At 34.1% G+C, this 23,641-nt stretch overlaps 3 protein-coding genes and 1 long non-coding RNA gene across 4 annotated transcripts; 2 read left to right on the top strand and 2 right to left on the bottom strand.

Moving 5' to 3' along the window:
• Positions 1-4,213: 4,213 nt before the first annotated feature.
• Positions 4,214-6,603, top strand: LOC110375765 (uncharacterized protein). Its single transcript, XM_021334014.3, has 4 exons — positions 4,214-4,451; positions 4,533-4,815; positions 5,136-5,446; positions 5,531-6,603. The coding sequence occupies exons 1-4, from the start codon at positions 4,336-4,338 to the stop codon at positions 5,775-5,777; spliced, it is 957 nt and encodes a 318-aa protein (XP_021189689.3). The 5' UTR covers positions 4,214-4,335; the 3' UTR covers positions 5,778-6,603.
• On the bottom strand, positions 6,377-8,572 carry LOC110375774 (uncharacterized). The gene is made up of 4 exons (XM_021334026.3): positions 8,206-8,572; positions 7,995-8,086; positions 7,692-7,899; positions 6,377-7,590 (listed from the first exon to the last, which is right to left on the bottom strand). Exons 1-4 carry the CDS (start codon positions 8,309-8,311, stop codon positions 7,208-7,210), a joined length of 789 nt encoding a protein of 262 aa, XP_021189701.3. The 5' UTR covers positions 8,312-8,572; the 3' UTR covers positions 6,377-7,207.
• Positions 8,573-9,220: 648 nt separating this feature from the next.
• On the top strand, positions 9,221-11,517 carry LOC110377015 (uncharacterized). The gene is made up of 5 exons (XM_021335691.3): positions 9,221-9,407; positions 9,544-9,680; positions 10,074-10,165; positions 10,264-10,474; positions 11,022-11,517. The coding sequence occupies exons 1-5, from the start codon at positions 9,352-9,354 to the stop codon at positions 11,399-11,401; spliced, it is 876 nt and encodes a 291-aa protein (XP_021191366.2). The 5' UTR covers positions 9,221-9,351; the 3' UTR covers positions 11,402-11,517.
• Positions 11,518-22,294, bottom strand: LOC135118004 (uncharacterized). Its single transcript, XR_010277297.1, has 3 exons — positions 21,923-22,294; positions 18,785-18,967; positions 11,518-11,784 (listed from the first exon to the last, which is right to left on the bottom strand). It is a non-coding gene; the product is annotated as an uncharacterized LOC135118004 (long non-coding RNA).
• Positions 22,295-23,641: the final 1,347 nt, after the last annotated feature.

The following is a 23,641-nucleotide window of genomic DNA, read 5'->3' as shown; positions in this document are numbered from 1 at the left end:
GCGTGGTACGTTGCAATATCGGGTCTATTTCGTTTTGATGTCTATCGATCGTTATGAAATTCCACAGGAAATTGCATTTTGCGCAAGCGTTAAATTAATTTATTAGCACAGTCAAGCAACGATAGAGGTACTATGGACTTGCAAGTCGTGAAATAACCAGTCACAAAAACATATGAGCAAAATGGTTCCGATAATGATAATTGTAAGGATATAGTTTTCGAAATATGAATTAAAATATTTGATAGTTTCTCAGAACTCAGAAGTCAAGTTTCTAAGGATTGCGGTCGGAGCAATGATTAGATTTCCTATTCAAAGTCTAAAGTTACAGAATTTAGACTGGTTTAGATATTGAAATGTTTCTCAACTAAAAATTACTCTTTTATTGTAATTGTCAGTTGCCAATAACTCATGATATGGATTCAAAAGCTGTTGTACCTATGTTTTGTAGGAAATAAGTCAATATTTATCCCAAAATGAGCAGATTCCTCCAGTGATTCCACGAGATTCGTTTGAAAGGATTATTTAAAAGGTCTCGTTTTACAAATAGGTTAAGCCGAGATTAACTTCGTGAATCTTTTGGACATAAAAATAAAACATCAACAACCGCATCTATAGTCCAATGTCATTAATTTATAAGTAAATAGGCACTTCAGGTAGGTACTATGCTTGTTAGTTGAATTGCATTTTAATATGTATATTTTTCTTTGTATCTATTATAGCAGGTATGGTTCATCATCTCTTGGAACTATACGTACGTTTCCCAAATATATTGAAGTTCAGCTTCCGACAAAATGTTCAACAAACGTTCATTAGAAAGGAACCTTTTTTGTTAATGTACAAATTATTTAATAACATGAAAACAGCCTTAACTCAGCATTATAATAAAAATGATGGAGTAGAGACTTCATTGAAGCTGGCATCCCGCCCACGCTGAAGAACATTGAAAAGTTTCCAATACTGTCAGTATATACTTTAGCCATTGGCCCACGATCCATAGCCTTCTTATTAACATCTAACTCGTATTATTCATATTAAACCTGCTAACTCTTAATGGAAATAAGAAAAAAGCCATTTATATCCAAACTTAAAAAACTCTCCAACTTAATTTTGCAGACATTAAGTGACTCTAATTGCCGGCTAAGAGATCCTTTGGCCTCATTCCAAAGCGATGCAGCGCGGTCTCTGAAAGATGAAATCAGTGAATTATTAGCAAGTGATTAACAAAACAAAAAATAATGCTTTTTTGAAACTAGCGAGCATAATTGAAATTTGATTTTGCTATAGTACTATCCCTACTTGCTTGTTTACGGTCGATAGGAGTCCAATGGAATCTTTCGAAATTAATCAAGTATCTGTAATTATTAGCAAACCCATGATTAGATTTCCAGCCCTTATTTTACACAACGCATTTTTTAAGATTTAACTAAGAATAGGTGCTTTACCTACACTTAAGCAATTAGTACGATTTAAACAAAATAAATAAATAAAACATGTAGAAAAAGGCAGTCTTTAATTAAATCAAAACAGACCACTTCCAGGCAGCAAACCTCCGTAAAACGAAGATAAATGTTCTTTATATCATTGTTAATGATTTACTTAAAGCCAAGTTTCCGATCTCGTTACTTATCCATCACTATTAGTTAATACTTGTTCATTAATAACAGTATCGACAGTTCCTTTCCCATAAGAGTTTATAATTACTTAACAACAGTTCCCTCTGAGACCAAGTTTTGGGATGCTTTAGAGTACGTACCTCCACACTGCAGACTAAAGAGTCGGCCGACCGATGGTTGTTTGTTTTTTAATAAATTCGTGAATTCATTCAAAGTTTTTAGTCGATTTGATACCGGCCAAATACCTGTGCCTAGTGAATTGTAGGTAGTGCCCACTCTAATACCGATCGTTGTTATGTGCGTGTTGCTATTCTTTTCCATGCTGATTTATTGGCCAAACTCAAAGGCCCGAATAAACAGTCGGCCGACTAAAAATTTGCAGTGTGTGGAAGCTCTGACAGTTTACGAATGGGAAGGATACACTTGTTACACCTACTCTTATATGCATATATTAAGTACTAGCCGTTTTCCCGCGTTTTCACCCGCTTCCCGTGGTAACTACTGCCCGTACCGGGATAAAATATAGCGTATGTTACTCGTGGATAATGTAGCTTTCGAACGGTGAAAGAATTTTAAAAAACGGTCCAGTAGTTTTTGAGCCTATGCATTACAACCAAACAAACAAAGTTTTCCTCTTTATAATATTAGTATAGATAATACCTATAATACCTATAGATACTTTTTGTTGCTATCTTTTCAGCAATATCGAAATTAACAATCAATGGAGAATTGGAAAATCTGGGCCCCGATTCTCCTAAGTTAATAATGTCAAAATCTAATAGAAATCGAATCGCAATATGATCGTAATAGCAGTTTGAACCATATCGGGCATTCTGCTACTAATAAAAGACCAATCGTATTCGATTGGCATTTCATTGGTGTGCGATTAGTCTGCTATTTTGATGATTTTGGTCTATACGGTAGTTTGCTGTACAATCATTTTGCAATCGCAAATCATTTGCAGACAAAATGATTCATTATTGAATGACAGAAAAGGATAAAAACGTTTATTTCAAAGAAAAAATAGCGGAATGCCACAGACGCTTCAATCGTAATCGAGTCGGGATTAGATCTCAGTCGAATCGAGTCGAACGTCAATCGAAGGGCGCTTAAATAAAATTAGGAGAATCGGGCCCCAGAATGCACAAATCTTCAAACGCCGATACTTTTCTAATAGGTACCAAGTTTATCACTATAAGATGGTATAGTTCGTAGTGATTCGCAATTCGTATCTACCTTTACCTATCAAACATAAAGCGGATTCGGCACAGTCTGGGTGGAAATAAAAAGTCTAGTCTATTGTCGCAATGCAGTAGACCAAAGCCCAGATACTTACAGAATAACTCTTTTAGACAAAGTAGGTAAACGTTCATCTGGAAACATTACAATTCGTCTGTATCTGATCCCCATACCGTCATATCGTAGCCAAGCCAGTCTATTACTAGATCGTAACTTACTTTTAAATATGTCTGTTATAAAAACGGAGCATTTATTTAAATTGGATAGTGGTGTGGTGACCATCTATGCCAAACAAGACATCCATGTTTATGGTTTCGGAAGGTAAAAACCTATATGGGTATTTTTATAGCCACATATTTGGCAGTCATAGTAGTCAGCAGCGAGTAAGTCTGACTACCAATCCTACCAAGGCCTATCGGGTTGAGTCCAACTGTCTGGTAAAACACCCGGTAGTCTCGAAGTAGGGCCCAATATAGTTTGGAAAAAGATAGACAGACGATTATGATTAGAATAACCATTTCAAAGGACGTAGCACCTATATTTCACAGTAACATTGTTAAATGTTATGTAATTTTGATGTCTTCATCGACTTACGCTGCTGAGCTGTGCTCACAGCGGAGGTGGTTTTTAGGCGGCCCCAAGACCTAGAATAATATCTACAATCAAAATTGTAGCTAAAAAATTGCGCAACCTTGATGCGCAAAATAATAATTGACCGTCTAGCTAGGGAATTATACGAACATAAATATTGGAGCAGGACGGGGATACACTTTATATACTCCATTTATTGATATGACATTTTTATTTAAAAACTCTATTTTAAAATATAATTCGACTAAAAATCTATGTAAATTGTGCAATAATAATGGTTATTCTTGTTACTGAACGTATACGAAGTACAGTTGATTAGGACGCCATCTGCATTCACTTTCAAGTATCCCTCACGATTTTAGACTTAATTTCATATATTATTTACACTTTAGTTTTAATAATATTGAATACTTCTTTCCTACTTATATTTCTTTATAAATATTATAGACTCAAATTGATTAATAATTCGAATAATTAATTCATTTTCAGCCCAGCTGTTACTTGGGATACTAATATACATATTATGTGTAGTATAATAAAGATCATGTGTAGGTAAAGATTTATTACTAAATTAGGTTAGGTACTTTACTCATCGTATGTAATTTCAGCCGCTGCAAATCACTGAAAATAAAGACATTATGATGTTATTCTTACTTGTGAGATGTCAAACATAAATACTTGCCTTTAGTCATCCTTTAGTCGATTCTGAATTTAATAGGGGTGGGACCCTACTGTCAATAGAGATAATATTTTTAAAGAATTAATTCTTAAAAGACATAGTATCCAATTAGGTCAAAATATTTTTTTAAGAAAATCATACAATTCATGGATATGGCGTAAATTGGTGTATGTGAATAGAAATAGAAGAAAAACAGATTGTTCTAGAAAATAAATGATGGCTGCACGAGGAGACAGAGGTGTTTCAAGAGTACTTGATAAGTTAGAAGCATCTGTTAACTCTGGCCATTATTATGAGGCACACCAAATGTACAGAACCCTTTATTTCAGGTACAAATCACAAATTTACGGTTCATGGTGTTAAGTGACGGTAAAAACATGTATTTCTAATGTCCTATTGAACATTTTCAGATACCTTAGTCAAAAGAAATATGAGGACTTATTAAATCTACTGTACAAAGGTTCAACGTTGTTGCTACAACGTGATCAGCAAGGGAGTGGAGCAGACTTGGCTATATTACTCATAGACGTGTTGAATAAATCAGTAACTGAGCCGTGCCACGAATGGATCGAGAAAATAGCAAAGTTATTCGAATTAATGAGTTCTAGTATACCAGAAAGAGAATCCTACCTTACCAATGCTGTCAAATGGTCTATGGACAATAACAAAAAGGGACATCCACTACTTCATCAGGTATGACATACTTTGTTATTGTCTAGCATGTCCTGTTTCTTTGAAAATATATTTGGCCAAAACTACGATTTGACCTAGAAATTAAATTTTGATTGACACTACTTGATAATAGAATAAATTAATGATTGTGTCCTTGCTGTATTTACATAGCTGGTAATGTAGTTTAGGGAAGCCTAAATATATTACCCACACACCTGTTTTGTCTGAGATTTTGATGTAATCTAAATTATTTACTAAGAGTGACACAGATTTTTTACTGATATATGAAATCATGTTTATATTACCTAAAACTGAATCTCATACAAACCGTTATCTTTTAGAGAATTGCTGAAGTGTACTGGAAAGAGAAGAAGTATGCAGCTGCCCACAGACATTTCTTGCATTCATGTGATGGAACTGCATATGCCAGTATGCTAGTTGAACTCCATACAACAAAAGGATTAAAATCTGAAATAGATTTGTTCATCGCCCAGCCTGTATTGCAGATTCTTTGCCTGCGTAATATACAAATGGCCACAGAAACATTTGATAAATACACTGGCTTACACCCTACAATAAATAATAATAAAGGGCCACCATATCTATTCCCATTATTAAATTTTCTGTGGTTTTTATTACGTGCAATTGAACAGTAAGTCAACATTTATATTAAATAATTATGAATATTCTGATAATTCTAAACATATTTAACTAAATTAATTAATTTGTTTTCCAGGAAACACTCAACTCAATTCAAAATTCTAAGAAGTTGGTATGCAATAAGTATTAAAAGGGATCCCAATTATTCAATGTATTTAGATAACATTGGTCGCATTTGGTTTGGCATAGAAATACCACCTGACAACAAGAACCCTAATTCAGTATTTGGTGGACTTTTGAAATCTATAATAGGTGAAGCTGACAGTTCTGATGATGATGGAGACTATGTAGGAAGAAATGCTGCCGCTCCTGACTTAGATTGATTAAGTGAAAGTAAATCATTTAGTTAACAACACATTGTTTTACACATCCCTTATCTGGCGCTAACTTTAATAAAAAAAACACATTAAATTAATTGAGATAATAGATATTATTTTATGCTTTGATTGTGGTTAACCTCAATTCATACCAATATGTTAAGCAATCGTCAGTTTATATTAGATTTATTCTTGATTGGCATTCAGATTTTTTAATATATTTTATTAGGTTATGATAAGCAGATGGGAGTATATTAAATTCAAGATTTTCCTTATACTAGGTTTTTAGTGGGCAGATTATCAGATAAATTATTGATAAACCTAAGAAAGTTTTTGCACATATTTTGTCTTGTTACTCTTCTCACTCTGCAAAGAATGGTGAAGTAGGGTAGGTAGGTTTTTTTTGTGATAGGTTATTGTTTAGACTCTAATTAAATTTGGCTGTAAGGTGGCGATGCAATCAATACAGAATCATTATGATTTAGGAATGATGATGTAAGAGGTCAATTTATTGAACTTGCTATGTAAATATACTTTGCTTCTGCTTTGTCATTTTAAACATTTGTTAGGAGGTAACATTATAGGTGGAAAGATTACTTTGTATAAATTGTTTAACATTTAATTTATTTATAACAAATTTATAGTCATAAAAAAATCATTATAGGTACATTTTTATTATAAAAGATAGGTAATTCAGTTGACAAATTGTAAATAGGTTCTGGAAACTTTAATGTTGTACATAAATATTCCCTAACACCATACCAATGTGAACTTAACATTTGTAAAACTGAATTATGTAACACAATAATCATAAATACATGGTGATGATTTTGTTTGTCTTTATTATTTGTCACATAAGTTAATAAATATTTTTTTCTTGAATAACACAATCCACACAAAAACATTACACAACAGTGTGGAAGAAGCTATAAGAAAATATAATATAAAAATTACCTATAACAACTTGTCCTACTTATCAGCATCAAAACACAGGAAGTAGTGGTAAAATCTTGTACACAGCCTAGGCACAGCCAAACATCTGTAGTTTTGATAGGTAGCAAAAGTTTGTACAATATATGATTTCTCTTTGTCTTATGATAACATAATTATATGAATTAAAACTTAATACAATTCCACATAAACTTTTCTGTACAAATATCATTGTAGGAATTTTGTAGAATTAAAATAAAATTCTATTTTACAATGCAAATATTTTACATAACATACATACTGTACAATTGATTGCACATTCTGTTACTAAATACATCTACATACATCAGTTTTTATGGCAATACCTTGTTGCTTTATTGGCCAGCAGCTAACTTAAATAGATATATATGTATGTATAAATTATTATCCAGCTCCATACTCTTATCATTTATGTATAATATATGTATAATGTTTTATCTGTTATCATTTGACCCTGAACAATGCCACTAAACTTGTTTATCTAGATCTTCTATTACCAGAGATGTAATATCCCTGGTGAAATTTCTCATTTGGAGTGTATCCTTACGAAGTTCCAATTTCAAGTTCCTGGCCTTTAAATCTATAGCCTGCCTTGCTATAAATCTGTTGAATTCATGGACATCTGGATGATTTATATATTCATCAAAGTTCATCCATTTGCAAGCTTTGATTTCCATATCAGACTTAGTAATTATTTCTGATGTTGCTTTTAACAAAACTATAACATAAATATCAGAGTTACCAAACATGGAGTTATGTGTATGTCTGAAGGTTACCATTGATTCATAAGTGGCATCAATGCCAGTTTCTTCTTTTACCTCTCTGATAGCTGCATCTTTCAGATCTTCACCTGCAGAAATAGGAGAACCATTTAAGTATTTTTATTTAAGAATAAAACATTATGTGTATTAGGTACTAAAGTTAATTATTATTTTGTAATTCTCAAAATACCTCTTTCTACATATCCACCAGGAAGTTTCCAATGTGGGTCTGAAATGTAGTTCTCAGCTACAACCAATATTTCATTTTTATCATTAAACACCATTCCACCTACACCAAGATTGGTATGGCATGCTGGTGGCAAGTTAGATGGAGTTGTGGGAAGCCATTTGTACATCATTACAAAATCTCCTCGAGCATGGTGAAAATTGAAACCTACCTGAATATAAAAAGAAATTACAATCAATAACATTCATTACAGCAACACAGTTAAGTTCAAATAAAAACCAGAGAATAAAATCAGATAAACTTTACATTTGCTAGAATTGGTACCCACGCTGCATCTTTAATGTCGACTCTGAACCATATACACCGTTTATTGGCTTCAGACCATATTTTCAAGGAATCTGAAAATAAACATCAACAATAATTTTAATAGATCAATTTCATGTACATGTATTATAGTTCTACTGTAGCGGAATCGATTGTGATTAAAGTTTTGTGTAATTCTGCAAATAACACTTACCATTCAACTGATCCAAAAGTTCGCTAACATCACAAGGTTCTTTTTGAGAATCCACAGTAATTCCATTATATCTGTCCGTCTCACCGTTGAAAATTTTGGATCCCATGTTAATTTATTTATTTCTCAACAGTCCCGCTATTAATTTAAACGACTGAAAAAAGAGTCTAAAGTTCTACAGCTAAATAAAATATACAGGTAAGTGACTATACCATGCTTTACTTATCAACGTCGAGATAAGGTTCTAATGTTCACTTTGCGTAGTGTGTTAGGTATTTTATTTTTATTTTTGCCTAAAACAGTTGATACAATGTACAAAATAAATGAATGAGACCGCGTAACCATCTACGCGCTACTGCGCGCTACTGAATGAATAGTACATCATAGTGCGTTCCGAGTGAAGCAAATTCAATTTAAAGTAACTTTCTTTACGCTTACAGCGAAGTAACTTCATTTACACTACTTTCTTTAATTCAGTAGAAACAAATACTGTAGAAAAGGCACTCATTGTCTACTTTTATGACCGTTAGCATAAAACAATAAATCATTGAATAAAATCAGTCTAATACTTTCATTTACAGATCTGGGTTTATTTTGTGATTCGGAACAGCTAAATCAGCTGAGGGCTGATGTCACTGACATTGTCTCTAGGGATGGCTATTCGAATAGTCTGATGAAACGTTAGAATTTAATAACTTGTCGTAATTGATACTTCAATTCTTTGTTCAGTTTTTATTATTATACTTAAACAAAAAAATTAAGAAACTCAAGATTAACTAAAAAAGAACTGTCCGCAAGCAATAATATATCTAAGACAATTTCAATGACTAGAAATGAAATTAACTGAAAGTTAAAAAAAAAATGCTAATTATTTTATGGTTTTACCAAAACAAAATAATACCGAATGTAAATCTTGCTACTTTCCATTAGTTGAAAATCAAATCGATTTTTAAATTTCAGTTCGGCACACAAACAGACAGACACAAACAGATGGCATCCTTAATCTTGTTGTGCATGTCAAACTGTCAATGTCAGCTTGATTGATAGATATTGTCAAAACATCTCAGTATTACTCGAATTAGAATTTCATTTTATTTTTATTACGTATTTTCTTTGATATCATAAGATATGCGAATTTAATAATATAATATGAATAAGCTGTTATTATACTGTACACGCGTTTATCGGACGAGTGTTATCTTACGGTAGGTAACCTACGAATTTTACGCGAAATATGCAAACTATATAGAGCACTGTTCTTCCTTCAAAATTTGGGAAATGAAATAAATAGGCAAATGAAGTTTTCTCAAGCTTAAAAGCATTTTTTTTTTAATTTTTCAGAAAATATCCCGTTTGTTCATATTCTACTGAACACCCCAGCGCAACATTTATTGGGACCAAAGATAGATACAATGGCATTACAATTGATTCCAAAAAAGAAAATATCAATGAGGAAAAATTCACAAAAAATCTTGAAGGTGAGTAATAGTTTGGAAATGAGAATATTCTCTTAAATTAAAAATATTTTTTTTTCGTATTTTGTGAGTTTGTGACAGAGAGTTGAGAAAATAGGCGACGCAATTAGAATAAACATTAGATTGACCTTGGTTGTGTATTAAGAAACAATGAATACTATTTATTCACTCAAGCATCTCTTGGTAAATTCCAAACTCCAAACTCAGAGTACAAAGTCCAAATTCAATCTTTTTTTGTAAATGGCAATGCAACTGTTACTTTAAAAACTTATTAAAAATTATATTCCCAAACTTACAAACTTAGTCTTGTGTTAGATACCATTTGGTATTCCTGTTATATATTTTTAAAGTTTAATTGATGATGACTATGTCATATGATATAAATTTGTGTTTCAGAGTCACTGGCATACTGGGCGACCGAAGGACACAGATGTATATGGTTCAAGATTAACATAAATGATGCTTTTTGTGTACCCATATTAGCACAAGTAAGTTGTATTTAAAACTAGAATTAACTGCATTAAATTTTAGATTGATTTTGATTACCTATTTGTCATTATTTTTAATAAAGGCTTGCTGTTCTTAGAAAGGATTTAGTTTCCATCATGCAAGAGATGACTTTGTGATGATGTACAAATGGCTGCCTAGGGATTCGGAGCCGAACCTCCCTCCCGCTTGCCACACTAATCTTGGAGTTGGTGCCATGGTCTTCAATGACAAGAACCACATCCTTGCAATATCAGAGAAGCACTATGAATATCCCCACTGGAAGCTTCCTGGAGGCTATGTTGAGAGAGGTAACTAATTTACACTATTGATATGTTTCTAGTACCTAATGAAAAATAACACTGGTCAACAGCATTTTTGGTGCAAAGGTGAAATATATCATTTCTTATAGATTATTTGATACATAATCGAAGTCCAGAACATAAAGTTGCACTAGCACGTAGGGATTTAGAGATATACCCCTCCTAAAGTACTAAAAACGCATTTTTTTTAATGAAATTTGATGTAATTTTTTGGGGACAGCAGAATTTTCTAGTAATTTCTAACCAAAGCATTATATATTACTACTTTCTTCTTTATATTCATGTTCTGGACTTCGATTACGTATCAAATGTTCTACAAGAAATTGTATATTTCGCACCAAAATAATAATAATAATTTGTTGACCAGTGTAATGAATGAAAGTTTTAGTAAAACTATAGTTTTCAGATATGAAATTGTGCTAATTTGCAAATTGACATAAATAACAGAATAATTCTGAAGAAACAGGAAACGGTTGCTATATGAAATAGGAAACAGTTGCTATATGAATTGATTTGGGTAATTTATATTTTCCAGGTGAAGATATTGTTGACGCCGCTGTAAGAGAGGTGAAAGAAGAGACAGGTATTGACGCCGCATTTGAGTCGCTCGTCACATTTCGTCACACACACAACATGATGTACGGAAACTCAGATATTTATGTAATTCTGATGATGAAGGCTTTATCACATGAAATTGTACCATCTCCAAGAGAGGTAAACCGTTGCGAGTGGATGGAAGTAGAGGAATATATTACCCATCCTCATGTTCATTACTTTAATAGACTTATTGTTAAAACAGCTTTAGACTATAAACAAAAGAATTTAAAACTTGATATACAGAAAAAAACTGTTAAATGGGCAACTAATGTAAGAGAAATGAATTTTTTGGTGGTAAACGAATGTAAATATGGTTAAATAGAATATGTAGGTATATGTGAAATAGTACAAAATATTGTGTGTATATATTTGTGAATATGTAAAATATGATGTACCTATACTATTGAAAATACAAGTAAAATATAAACTTTAAATGTTTTTAATTAATCTTTATTGCAAAACATAATATCGTAAGACACAGAATAGGAACAATCACAATTTTTATTTGTCTAATGCCATCACAGTTTGGTATGGGAAACCTTCATTAATATCTAAAAGATATAGATGTGTTTAGTTCAGGATTTGTTGGTGAATTCTTTAGTGTTTGTGCTGGGGCAGTAGATCGACTTCGGTAGAAAGAAGCGCGGGATCTCCTTCCACGCGATGAACATAGACTTGTTCTTCGGCTTGGTCTGGCTTGCCTGTAAACAACGTAATTCGCTATATTGTATAGGTTTTTACGATGGTTATAATTTACTGGCTAGTTTGATTTGGTCAGTCCTGGTAGAATAGAAACAATACGTATACGCTTGCTTGGTACCATTTTTGTTGTTTTTAGGATAGTCTGCTCTACAATCTTATTGCAATCGTAAATCATTTTCAGACCATAATATGATTCATCATTGAATCACAAAAAACGATAAAAAAGTTTCGGAATGCCTTATACTTCGCTTCAATCGCAATTGAGTCGTGATTAAATCGTAGTTGAATATCAATTATTTGTCGCTAAAGTAAAATTAGCAGAATCGAGCCTTTGGACGCTTAAGTTCGTTAAAATGGTAATGAGCGAGAGAGATGTACCACGAAGAAACGATGGCCGATGTTGCCGATAGTTGCTGGAGTGGAAACCATGGACTGGTAAGCGCTGCATAGAGCGGCCACCAACGACATGGTTGGACGATCTGACAAAGGTCGCAAGTAGGCACCGGGCGGCCGTAGACATTTTGGAAGTCGATGGGGTATGCGTGCCTACGGGAATAGTTAAAACACTATTTCGAATTTGCCGGGGCTGGTTAGAAATCTAGCCAATATTGCGTCCTTTTACCTTTATAAGGACCTACACATATGAAATGTTCGTTATCTTAGACCTGAGCAAGTAAAACAGAGCAAAGAACACACTGTGTAGTACGGGATTTAAAAAGTACTAAAACTTAGTTTGATCATTAGACACACTACATCAAATAAGTACCTTTTTTTTTATCGACGTAAAATCATCAAATGACCCCTCCCGCTGTGGGTTAGCAGCGGTGAGGGAGTGTCAGACTTTTACTGACTAAAATCGTCGTGTTCCGTCATAGGCCTTTTATGTACCAGGGCCGCGGTATCTCTTTCGAACAACCCGCAGCCCCGGCAGGCCTTGGCCCTGCTGGGCCCCGCTGGGGTTGCTGACGTCTCTTTGAGGAGCGCGTGGAACAACGCGCGCCGTCGACACGGGATCAAATAAGTACCTAACTACCGATAAAAATATCTACTACCTACCGATAAAAATGTAGGTATATTCTGCGTTTAGTATCATCGGTCTGACTACGTAAGCATTATAAAAATATAAATATAGATTAGTTATGCAAATAAGAAATGTTATCATACAAAATTAAAGCAATGTTTTATTAATGATATGGACTGCTTCTGTTCGTTCATTTTTAAACCATCATTTCTTTACTATCTCTATTAGGCGTAGGTACCTACTTACCTACTTTTAGAATGTGCTTTAAGTTGGTCGAACTAGATAACCTAGAGCAGTGGTTCTTAACCTTTTTGACATGAGGGACCACTTTAACAAAATTTGTCTTGCCGGGGACCACCTCATCGGCTTACCTAAATTAGCACTCATTTCTTTATTATTTATAAAAAAATTGTGTAGGTAAGCGAATGCAAATAAAGAAAAACTTGCCTATGTAGTTTCCAAATGCGCGAGCGAAGCGAGCGCGAAATTTTTATCGGTCTTAAAACAAAAATTTCGTAAAATTGTACCCAAACGTAATTAACGTTTTGTTTATTGACGAATGCCAAAATAAGGAAATATAGTTTTTGATTACACGAGCGAAGCGAGCGCGAAATTTTTATCGGACTTCAACCAAATATTACGTAAAATGTAGCCCAAACGTACTTAACTTTTTGTTTGTTGACAAATGCAAAAACAAGGGCATACAGTTTCTGAATACGCGAGCGAGCGAGCGCGAAATTTTAATTATTTTTTAAGACTCAAAACCAAAATTACGTAAAATGTAGCCCAAACATACATTTTCATGAATGGGGGGACTAGGTACGACACACCCGATATACTACGTCCATGCGAAAACCCCCGCTCACAATTAGAAGTCGATAAAAATTAAGTTAGATAACGTATAGCAACGTCGCGAAGCTAAGCTTCGCGGACCACTTGGGAGTGCCTCCAGGGACCACCAGTGGTCCGCGGACCACCGGTTAAGAACCACTGACCTAGAGGGTAGGCAAGTAGCATGGGCCCACCTAGTAATCCATATGATTACATAGATACTTACAGCAAACAAGGCAGGCACCTATTTTTTTGTGTATCATTCAGTGTCTATTAGATTAGAAGTAGGTACCTACCTATGAAATAACTTTTGTAAAAACTTCGACTAATATTTGCACTTTCACAGATATTTCCATTGCTTATTCTGGCATCTTATTTTTTATACGCTATAAATAGGTACCTTAGTATTATTCACGAAATCGCAGGTACGTAAGTTATAATCATTTATGTCGACTAGCTGTCTCTACTGCGGAATCTTTTCAGGCAAAAAGGATAGTCGAAAAGTTTTCATTTGACCATTCTCGGATTTTCCAGGATTATTTGTATGATTATGTGTGATAGATAGTTAATAAGTAGATACCTAGGTATCAGATACACCGTCTTCGATCGCCAGGTTTTTTTTATCAACAACGCTACGTTCACACGGATCACAATACGTCACGAATTGTCAGTGACTAAAAACATTCAGATGAGCATAAAAACACCATGTACCTATAACATTGCAGATTAGGTACAAACTCCAAATAGGCATATGATATTTTATTCACGTTTAATTCAGTCTAAAGTTCGCATTTGAAAACTGGATATAGTAGACCTGTTTTGGTATTGTACCATGCTACGCTACTTGTCAATCCAGTAATTTGCCTAGATACCTTCTTAGATTCAACTGCTGAAAGAAGTAGGTTATAATAGAATGGCCCAGCGGCCAGCGACAATTTTTGTATTTATTTATTAATTAGTGGGTACCGAGGTTTAAGGGAAGAAACTCAGGATAAAGTTCAAGTAACTACGAACAAAGTTTGCTCATGTCTCACGGGATAACATAGATACATTAAATTTATTCTTAATTGGCAAGGCTATCGTTAGCTAATGACACTAATGCAGTTACTTTTTAACCGGCTTCCCCGAAGGGAGGAGGTTCTCAATTCAGTAGTTTGTAGCTATATTTTTTTTCAAGACCTCATAATAAGCACGATTAAATTTAACGAAGTCTACGTTTACAACGACTGCAATTTTTCTGTGGTAAGATTTGTCAATCAGTTGTTATGAAACTACACTGCTCTATAGGTAGGTACATATAATACTTATTTAAAATATTATGTAAACAAGTGCAGCGAAGGCACGTCCAACTCACGCAAACACGCACACAGAAGACATTGCGAAAGAAATCACTTTAACATAAACTAATGTGACCATTACTAATTCTTTTAAGCACTTGATTTATTGCTAATGCCTTTGAGTATGTACTTAGAGCTGGTATACCTAATTAGCAATGAAACATCTAAGCATTTTCCAAGGAAATTAACGTAGATAGGCTCATAAAACTCTCAGAAATCTGAGAATATACCCACATTATACAAAACCAGATACATTCTTTCTGATACGATACGGCCTTGCGTTTGAAATAAAATGTAAAAGAATTCGATAAGCGTAGTTTACAATAACTATTTGTAGGTGAAGGCAGCGTCAAGTAACTACTGCCTTCTTACAAAATGTTATTACTTTGAAACTATCAGAACAACCTACATTCAAAATCAATTCAAAAGTGTTTTATTTTGCATATTTGTTGACTAAGACAACAGTTATTTTTATCAAATAGCAAATCTGTGCAAGCGAAACACATAGCAAACTGGTTAGGAAATGCTTCGTAGCCTAAACGAGGTTCAAAGACACAACAATGACAAGAAGCGTCCGCAATTGGATTTCTAAATTGATGTAACGACACTTACCTGTGTTATTCCAGATTCTTTGTTTTTCAAAGTGAAATACAGAGAAAAACTCAAAAATAATAACTTCACAGTGATCGCTACAGACACAACTATTATGAATGCGTAGCTCATGGTTAATTTCTCGTCGCTTAAAGTTTGAATTGAAATTGCACGTAGCCGTGAGACGCCTTACGGTGTTCAACCAAAACTGCACGAGAACCACTCACAACATCTGAGCGTTCGTTTGTGTTGATTTTTTTATCGAAGTCAAACTCGACGCTGCCGTGCGATGACTCATGAGTCAACAGAAGCGTCTTTAGTTTAAAACGTTGTCCATCCTTGTCCAAACAATACCAGCGATGTAACTTGATCTTGTATCATAGTGACTTGTCAGTTTCTCCTAGGCTACCGTCACAGCACATACATAGTATCGGGTTAGATAAGCTGAATCGTTTCTCAATAAAAAACCTTATCTACAGATTGGAAATACACGTAAATCATAATTAGACAAAAACGATTTGTCACGTTTGTGAAATCTTTTAATTCAATTAAGCCTGCGCGCACACTGCAGACAACCCGTCGTCTGGAGGTTGGACAAATTTTATTTTTTAGAAAATCGTAAATTTAATCAACGTTTAACTCGGTCTGATAAAGGGCAAATACCTGATCGCTGTTACTTGTGTGCCTCCATTCGTCTTCATACTGAATTATGAGACTAAATCAACTATAGGCCGACTAAAAAAATGTAATGTGTGCGTACCTACTCTTAACCTAATTAAACATCTGCTTTTGTAATAAGACCTTGAAGAAAATCCACAATACATATTTAACGATTTACGCAAGGAAAGTTGAAGTTCAAAAATAGGATAGGATAGGATAATGTTATGTATTACTTATATTTGTAAAATTATATTTGAACCTGATGCAACATTTTCTCAAAATGTTTGTCTGACGTCCTTTCCTGTATTGGATTGCGTGCGGCCGTGTTATGGCCCCGTAATGACGTTCGTCTATTGTCCGCATTTGAACAGACTATGGGTACTTCTCATTGGTCGGTAGAGGTTCTATATCAACAGGTTCATTCCAACAGCTGTATAAATCGACAGCCGAGCAACGATCAACTCAGTTTGCTTTGCGTGACAAGCAGTCATTTGTTTAGGTTGGTAATATAATCTTAAGATGAAGTTTTGCTACTTGTCTACCAAGTCATTTTTATACACGTTCAAGGTTTCCAAAATTAAGTGTGGGTTAGACAAACTACTTTATTCCAGTTAAAATGTATTTAACATTCAATGACACGAGAGTAACTGAACATCCTCTTAGCGGACATTAACATTCCTTCGGGTTGTCGCTTCGTGAAGGTTTGCGGAAACAAACGCCTACAATAAAGTCGGAAATGAAGGAACGCGGGTACTTAGAAAAATGTTATTAAAAGTCAAGTTTTTCATGATAATAAATTTACGGAAATATTTCTGTTAGTATTCACCAAATGATGATGAATACTAACCGAAATGACCACAGATCTCATTTATTTATTTATTGAAAATAAGCACACCAACAATACAATCACCGAATGTAATGCAAAACCTCAATAATCAAGCAATTGAATGCACAAGCAATTGTATAAATTACAAGAGTGCATGACATTAAACATGAAACCCATTTAACAACCCAAAGTGTCAATTCTGTCACCATAATCAGGAATAGATCTTCGAATGCCTTTCTTTGAACACAGATACCTGACAAAACGAGCTTGAATGTTTAATTTATATGCGACACCAGTTGATTAATTAGTTATGTATTTGCAAACTGTAGGATTAGACGCGTAGTGGTTCTTAATTTGTGAGTTAATGGACGTCACGGCTATTTGCATCCCATTTTTGTCAATCGCTAAAATATATTTTTAATTATTATACTAATGACATCTGTAAGAAAATTAAATTACCAGCAGGTAGTTCTTTGTTTGCAAAAAGTCAATAATAGCAAAAATGCGTACAATGTAGTAGCAACGTTGTATTTCAATAAATAAATATAATAGACATATTACAAAATACCACTTGTCTTATATTATAATCCTTTGCACACTTGAATCTATAACGTGCTTACTTATTTACAAAGACTTTTTGTTTTCTACTTATTCTTGATAAGATAGCGCTGCTTATCAAAGGAATGTACTTATGTTTATGTAGATTTCAATCAATGAAAATCACGTTTTTATCATTCTGTCGTGTTTATTCCACACGTTGTACCATATCTGACCTTGATTTTATACTGCGTAGTCTTTATCCAGAAACCGCCACAGTAATCACAATAGCGTGGCATTCCCATTTATGTTTCTTATCTTTTTATATGATGTCCCTTCCTGTGGGTGCAGTGTGAGGGAGAGTAAGACTCCCGTTGACTAAAACCAATCATGTTTCTTCTTAAGCCCTTATCTACCAGGGTCGTGGTAATTCTTTCGGACAATTCCGCAGCCCCGGCAGGTTGGTTTCTAACCGAGGGCTATCTAGCTAGGTAAGCCATAAAAATACATATACATCCCTATAAGTAACATATTTGAAAGACCATCCTATACGCCTAACGATCTCCATTAAGAACAGAGTTTATTATTATATTAAGAACTTCTGTAATAAATACATGAAAATGCACAGTAAGCGTACGACCTACGTCACGACGTTGACGTAGTAGCCTTATCGTTCTGAAGTGACGTAGACCAGTCTCAAACTACAATCAACGTCCGCCAACGAAATGTTCTCTAAGGTCATACAAACAATTTCGTACGACAGAGAAGTGATTATTTCTAAATACCACAAATTCGTATTTCCTTAGATTACCTAGTACTGTATATAAAAAAAAATCGACACAGCCAGAGCTAAATATCGTGAATAACTTACAGAATAAAATACATGTCTATACATACATATACATAAGTACATAGATGTGAATATGTCCCTATGGTAATATTCAAGAGTATAGTTACGATCGTAGCAAGGGGTGGCTCGTAGCGCGCTCGTAGACAGGAGCGCTACGCGGTTGCTACGAAATCGTAGAAAGTCGTATTATTCAGGAGGGCCACATAATTGCAATATTCTGTAATGCAAGGCTCAAGGAGTGAAAAAGAAGTTCCCACACGGCAAAAGAAAAACCATTGCTACTACTGCATATACTTCCGAAAATATAATCATAAATAAAAAATATACATACAATTTAAATTCTTACATATTTATATACGGTATAGGTACACAGTTTGGTGGTCGTTTACGAAGCTTGCTTTGTCTGGCTGTCTAGCTTGTCGATATCGGGAACTGGGTTTGCACTCATGCGCACGATGGCTTGGTACAATAGCTCCTGTGGTTGCAGACTCAAGCGCGGGTCCATCCGAGAAGGCGCCACGGGATCAACCTGAAATGTAAACGATAATTCATTGAACTTTACCTATTATTTATCTACTTAGTGTAAGTATGCAGTATCAAGGTTGTCTGTAAGAGATCGGTTTTGGCGATAAGACCGCCCATTGTGTAACCTAAACTTAATTTAAATTCTTGGTTTTGCTTTTTATAATTTTGATTGGTGTACATAATAAATAAGAGCTTGTCAACTAATTGGATAGACAGGCCCACGTAATGAGCTTTTTTCAAAAGGTCTTTAAGACAAATTGATGCATTGTGAGTGTATATCTATATTTTAAAACTCTTCTTAAAACTTCTTAAAATTAGCTTGGACCCTTTTATTTGTCTCAAGGTAAAAAGAGGGAGACTTTATTTGTTTAATCTCAGGAACTATTTGACTGAATTAAAAAAGTCGTTCAGTGTTAGATAGGCAATTTGTTGAGGAAGGCTAAAGGCTACCTATCCGGGTGCGCAGAGGAGTTCCCACGCGGTGGGCTATTAAATAAATAAAACCTTTAGTTATTAGCGCCTGCAACTTTGTTGCTTTTATATTTTTGCACTGTAATAAGTTGCTATTTGTATTACAAACTTTTTATAACGAAGATTTATGTGTTTGCTATACAAAGTGTTTCGTACCTTAAATTAAATTAAATATTACTGGTTAACATAATATGCTGATTAGCACCATTTTAATTAAGGTTTCTTAGTCTTTTAATTATTAAAATTACAGCTCGTCTCTTGAACTTAACATATAATAGCATGACAGCCACGGAAACCGTGCTACAACATTTGAACAGGCGAATAGTTTTCTCATTGTTCAACATCGCTTGTATAAACGACGTTAACCAGTGGAAGTTACTTATATATACATTATTTAGCCTTACAAAAATAATGTCTGTGACCTCCAGACTGCAGTTCGAAGTACCAGAAGTACGAGGTGCTTAATTATGTATAGGTATATTTTGTTTCTTATCATTGAACGCCTTTTTTATCTAAACACATATTACGCGTCTCTACCTACTTATTAACGTCGTTAAAATATATAAAGTAGGCGTCCATAGCTATTTAGGCTCCAAATATCTTGGACGCCAATTACTGTGTTTCAGCGGCATCCGGTTACACTGGAAGCCAACCCCAACGCAGTTGGGGGAAGGCTCGGGAGATGATGATTTTAATAACTAAATCTTAACTTAAATGATTTTACTGACGTCCAGTTAACGTCATTGGCACTATTTATCAGTGATAAAAATGCAATCAATCTAGATAGGCAAGTCTGGACAGGAAAATCTTCATAATTTTATCGCTTCATGAGCATACCAATGAGATTTTATAAATAGTATGCTACCAAAATAATCGCTATAATTAATCGAATTTACTTCTTCCGGCCAATCTATACTCATGATATAAAGAAGGATTTTTTTGTTTCTTTTTATAATGGTTTAATTGACTCAAAACTAATGGACTGATTTTAAAAATTATTTCACCATTAGAAAGCTACATTATCTCCAAATAATAAAGGCTATAATTTATCCCGGTACGGGCAGTAGTTCCCACCGCGGGAAAACGGCTAGTCATAGATAAGTACGTACATAAGTATATTAAGCTATTTCACATACAGATCAACTATTAGATTACGCTTTATGTTTACATTTTATTTTGTTACGGCAATTGAGAATAGAGCTTTATAGAGCCATATATCATGGTAATTTTCACAGCTAAGTATATGGTGGCTAGTGAACAGAAGATTTCCTACAATTTAGACATCTAAAACCCGTCTCTCGAGTATGAAAAGAATAATGTATTAGATAGACGTGGGCCGAAGGTAGGCGCAGCTTCTTTCGATCTAGGGTTAATAATAACTTTTTTATTAACTTTTAATGGGTTTTATAAATAGTTTATATATTTTCTAAAGTCCAAGTTTGAAATAATATTTACCTCGATATCTTCCTACAGTTTGGGTTAGGTGTGGTGTTGATTGTTCAGTAATACATGCAGTGCGATTCACAAAAAAGAATGTACGTATGTTTTTAGTTGGTAAATATTTATAATCAGCTGGACTTTTGTACCTACCTACGAAATTTGCTTAGTACTAGCCAAGTACCTATACCTAAGTTGATTGCGAGTTGAAATATTTTTTTTTTAATAATTGAAAGCTTGTAAATCGGTGTCAGCTATGTATATTGACGAAGATCTCTGCTACTTCAAAAGAAATTGAAATTATTAATTTAATTTCGCTAAACCTAAGTACTTACGTATTTAATTAAAACTAGTTTTCCGGATTTATCGCTTTTATTGATAGTTATTAATGATGATGATTTTATTATATTATTTAATCCCGACGTTTCGGTGTAATCCTTTACAGCATCCATGGTGACGGGCAGACTGACAAACCTACGTATTTTAAAAATACAATAAGATACGCTTTTGTAACGGCATTAATTTACGTCTTTTATCACGAAAGAACGCAGTAATTTGTGCAATGTTAGTCATAGCCCGGTACGATAATCTCGAATTTTACAGAATAACGATGACCAATGAGTATATAGAGTTGGATAAAGGGAATTATAGAATTTGTTTCTTGTTTGAATATCTACTGGTCATGTAGGGTTTACGTAAGAATGCAGCAGATTTAATATTATTTAATGGCTATATCATGCTCAGATTGTCATGGGTATAATGTTTTCTCTTCTTCTAAAAAGATGTAGATATCTGATGAAAAATTCGGAGGGCTAATGAATATCTTTATCTTCTCCATTGTTCCAAAAGTTAGAAAAGTATTGCAAATAAATTCCCATGCATTTTAAACAAAAATAATCTGTTTATCAGAGACCAGCAGTTCCTTTTTTAAATAATAAAAACTCTTAAAGCGGGTTATTAAATATCCTATCCTTATGTTTTTATAAGATTCCGGAAAAGGCCCGAAGTTGGGATAATAATTATTTTTAAATCAGTCTAAATTAGGACTCACCTTTCCCGTAGTAGTCTTCAGCGTATAGATTAAAGATCCAACCAAAAACACTGTATTTATTACGAGCAACACTCCAGCTACAATTAGGAAAGCCATTTAGGAACAATGCACTTTGTCTTTATCGACGTTACAATCCTGCGTCCGCACGCTGCCGTGAATGAAGTGAATAAAGCACTGAGCTTGGTGTTCTGTTCACACTCTTCTAAATTATCAGCATAATCTCGTAGCACCAGCCAATATAAATGTTATAAAGCAGAGATGTAAATCGAAATGTTTGGACCGTATAATCAATAGCGATTGTTCTGATTTTATCAGTATTGGCGTATATTATATACTAAAATGCTCAAGTGCGTATTGCTCACTGGATGATTATGTATGCTTGCGTGTGTCCGCTGCTGATAAAGCCAGTAATCTGAAAGATTATCTAAACTGAAATACGAATATACTAATATTCATTATAGACGTATTCGCGAGGTGCCTCGGTATTTTGTTTTAATTTTCCTGTTTTTATGAGTAAAGGAAATAACTGCTAATATGCGTGAACGATAAGGTTTTGTACAGTCTCAAGTCTGTCTTCCAAAAAACCACGGTAGACATAGATAAAACATTGGGGAGACTTGTATTACAAGTAAAATTGAAGCTTCAGAAGATAGAGAACAGTATACTACTGAAAACCTATTCTTGAATAATTGAAAACAATCAACAGGTATTCAAAAACATCCCGCAATACCAAGACCTCATACCTATTCGAGTCATTAGGAATCAAACGAAGCTTAGAACAGCGAAACCTACATCAGCGAAACTTACATCCTACTTAGGCAAGAAATGTAATGTCAATTGTCTCTACTTTATAAGCAGCATTCTGATATGTATTGTATGTACTTTAATATCAAACAACCAATAAATGTTAAGTGACGATACACTAACAAAGACGTTGATAAAAATATAGGTCATCTCATCCTAACACTTATAACCAAGGTAATTGCCTTTACCATTAGAATGATATTACTTATAACTACGTAAGTGTTTATTGTATATTTCCAGGGTTCCTCACCATTAAAGGAAACCTATCAGCTTTCCTTCATTAAACTTTTTAACAAGCACGCGTGGATATTCATATCTTCAATAATCTCCATGGTCGACGCAGAGAATCACTTGCACCTGCAATTATTGTTATATCTATGTTTATCCATCAAGAAACTTGATTTTTCATTGGAATTAAGTACAAGAAAAGTTCTAAACTTTATGTCATTTTTTTCCTAGAAAAGAACAATGTGATGATTTCACTCTTCCGTCCAAGTTTCGGATACGTGATAGCATTATGATATTTTTTTTTTCATACGAATTTTAGATTTGTCAAAGCTGTTCTGTTGGTCTGAGTAATTATTTAGGCGTTACGTTAGTCTCAATTTATTGATGACTTTTTAAATGAAAATAATGGAGAAAGAGCATCAAATAGTACGGAACCTTTACAGTTTAGTAATCTGTGCCTTTACAGCGTTGATAAGCGCGACCAACTGGCACTTGATCGCTTTTTTCTATTCGTGGATAAGCATTGGCTTTTACATTTAATCTACTGATATATTATTATAATAGATAAGGTGTTGCCTACGTAAAATCACATAGTGCACTTAGTGCATGCAGGTAACTGGCCACCAATGAAAGCATAGATCTTTAAAACCTTTATATATTAAATGGTCAGGCAAAGGTAATATGGTA

The sequence above is a fragment of the Helicoverpa armigera genome, chromosome 2 (genome assembly GCF_030705265.1).
Source record: "Helicoverpa armigera isolate CAAS_96S chromosome 2, ASM3070526v1, whole genome shotgun sequence".
NCBI lineage: Eukaryota > Metazoa > Arthropoda > Insecta > Lepidoptera > Noctuidae > Helicoverpa > Helicoverpa armigera.
Note: the sequence above shows the minus strand (reverse complement) of the source record. Positions and strands in the feature narration are given on the sequence as shown.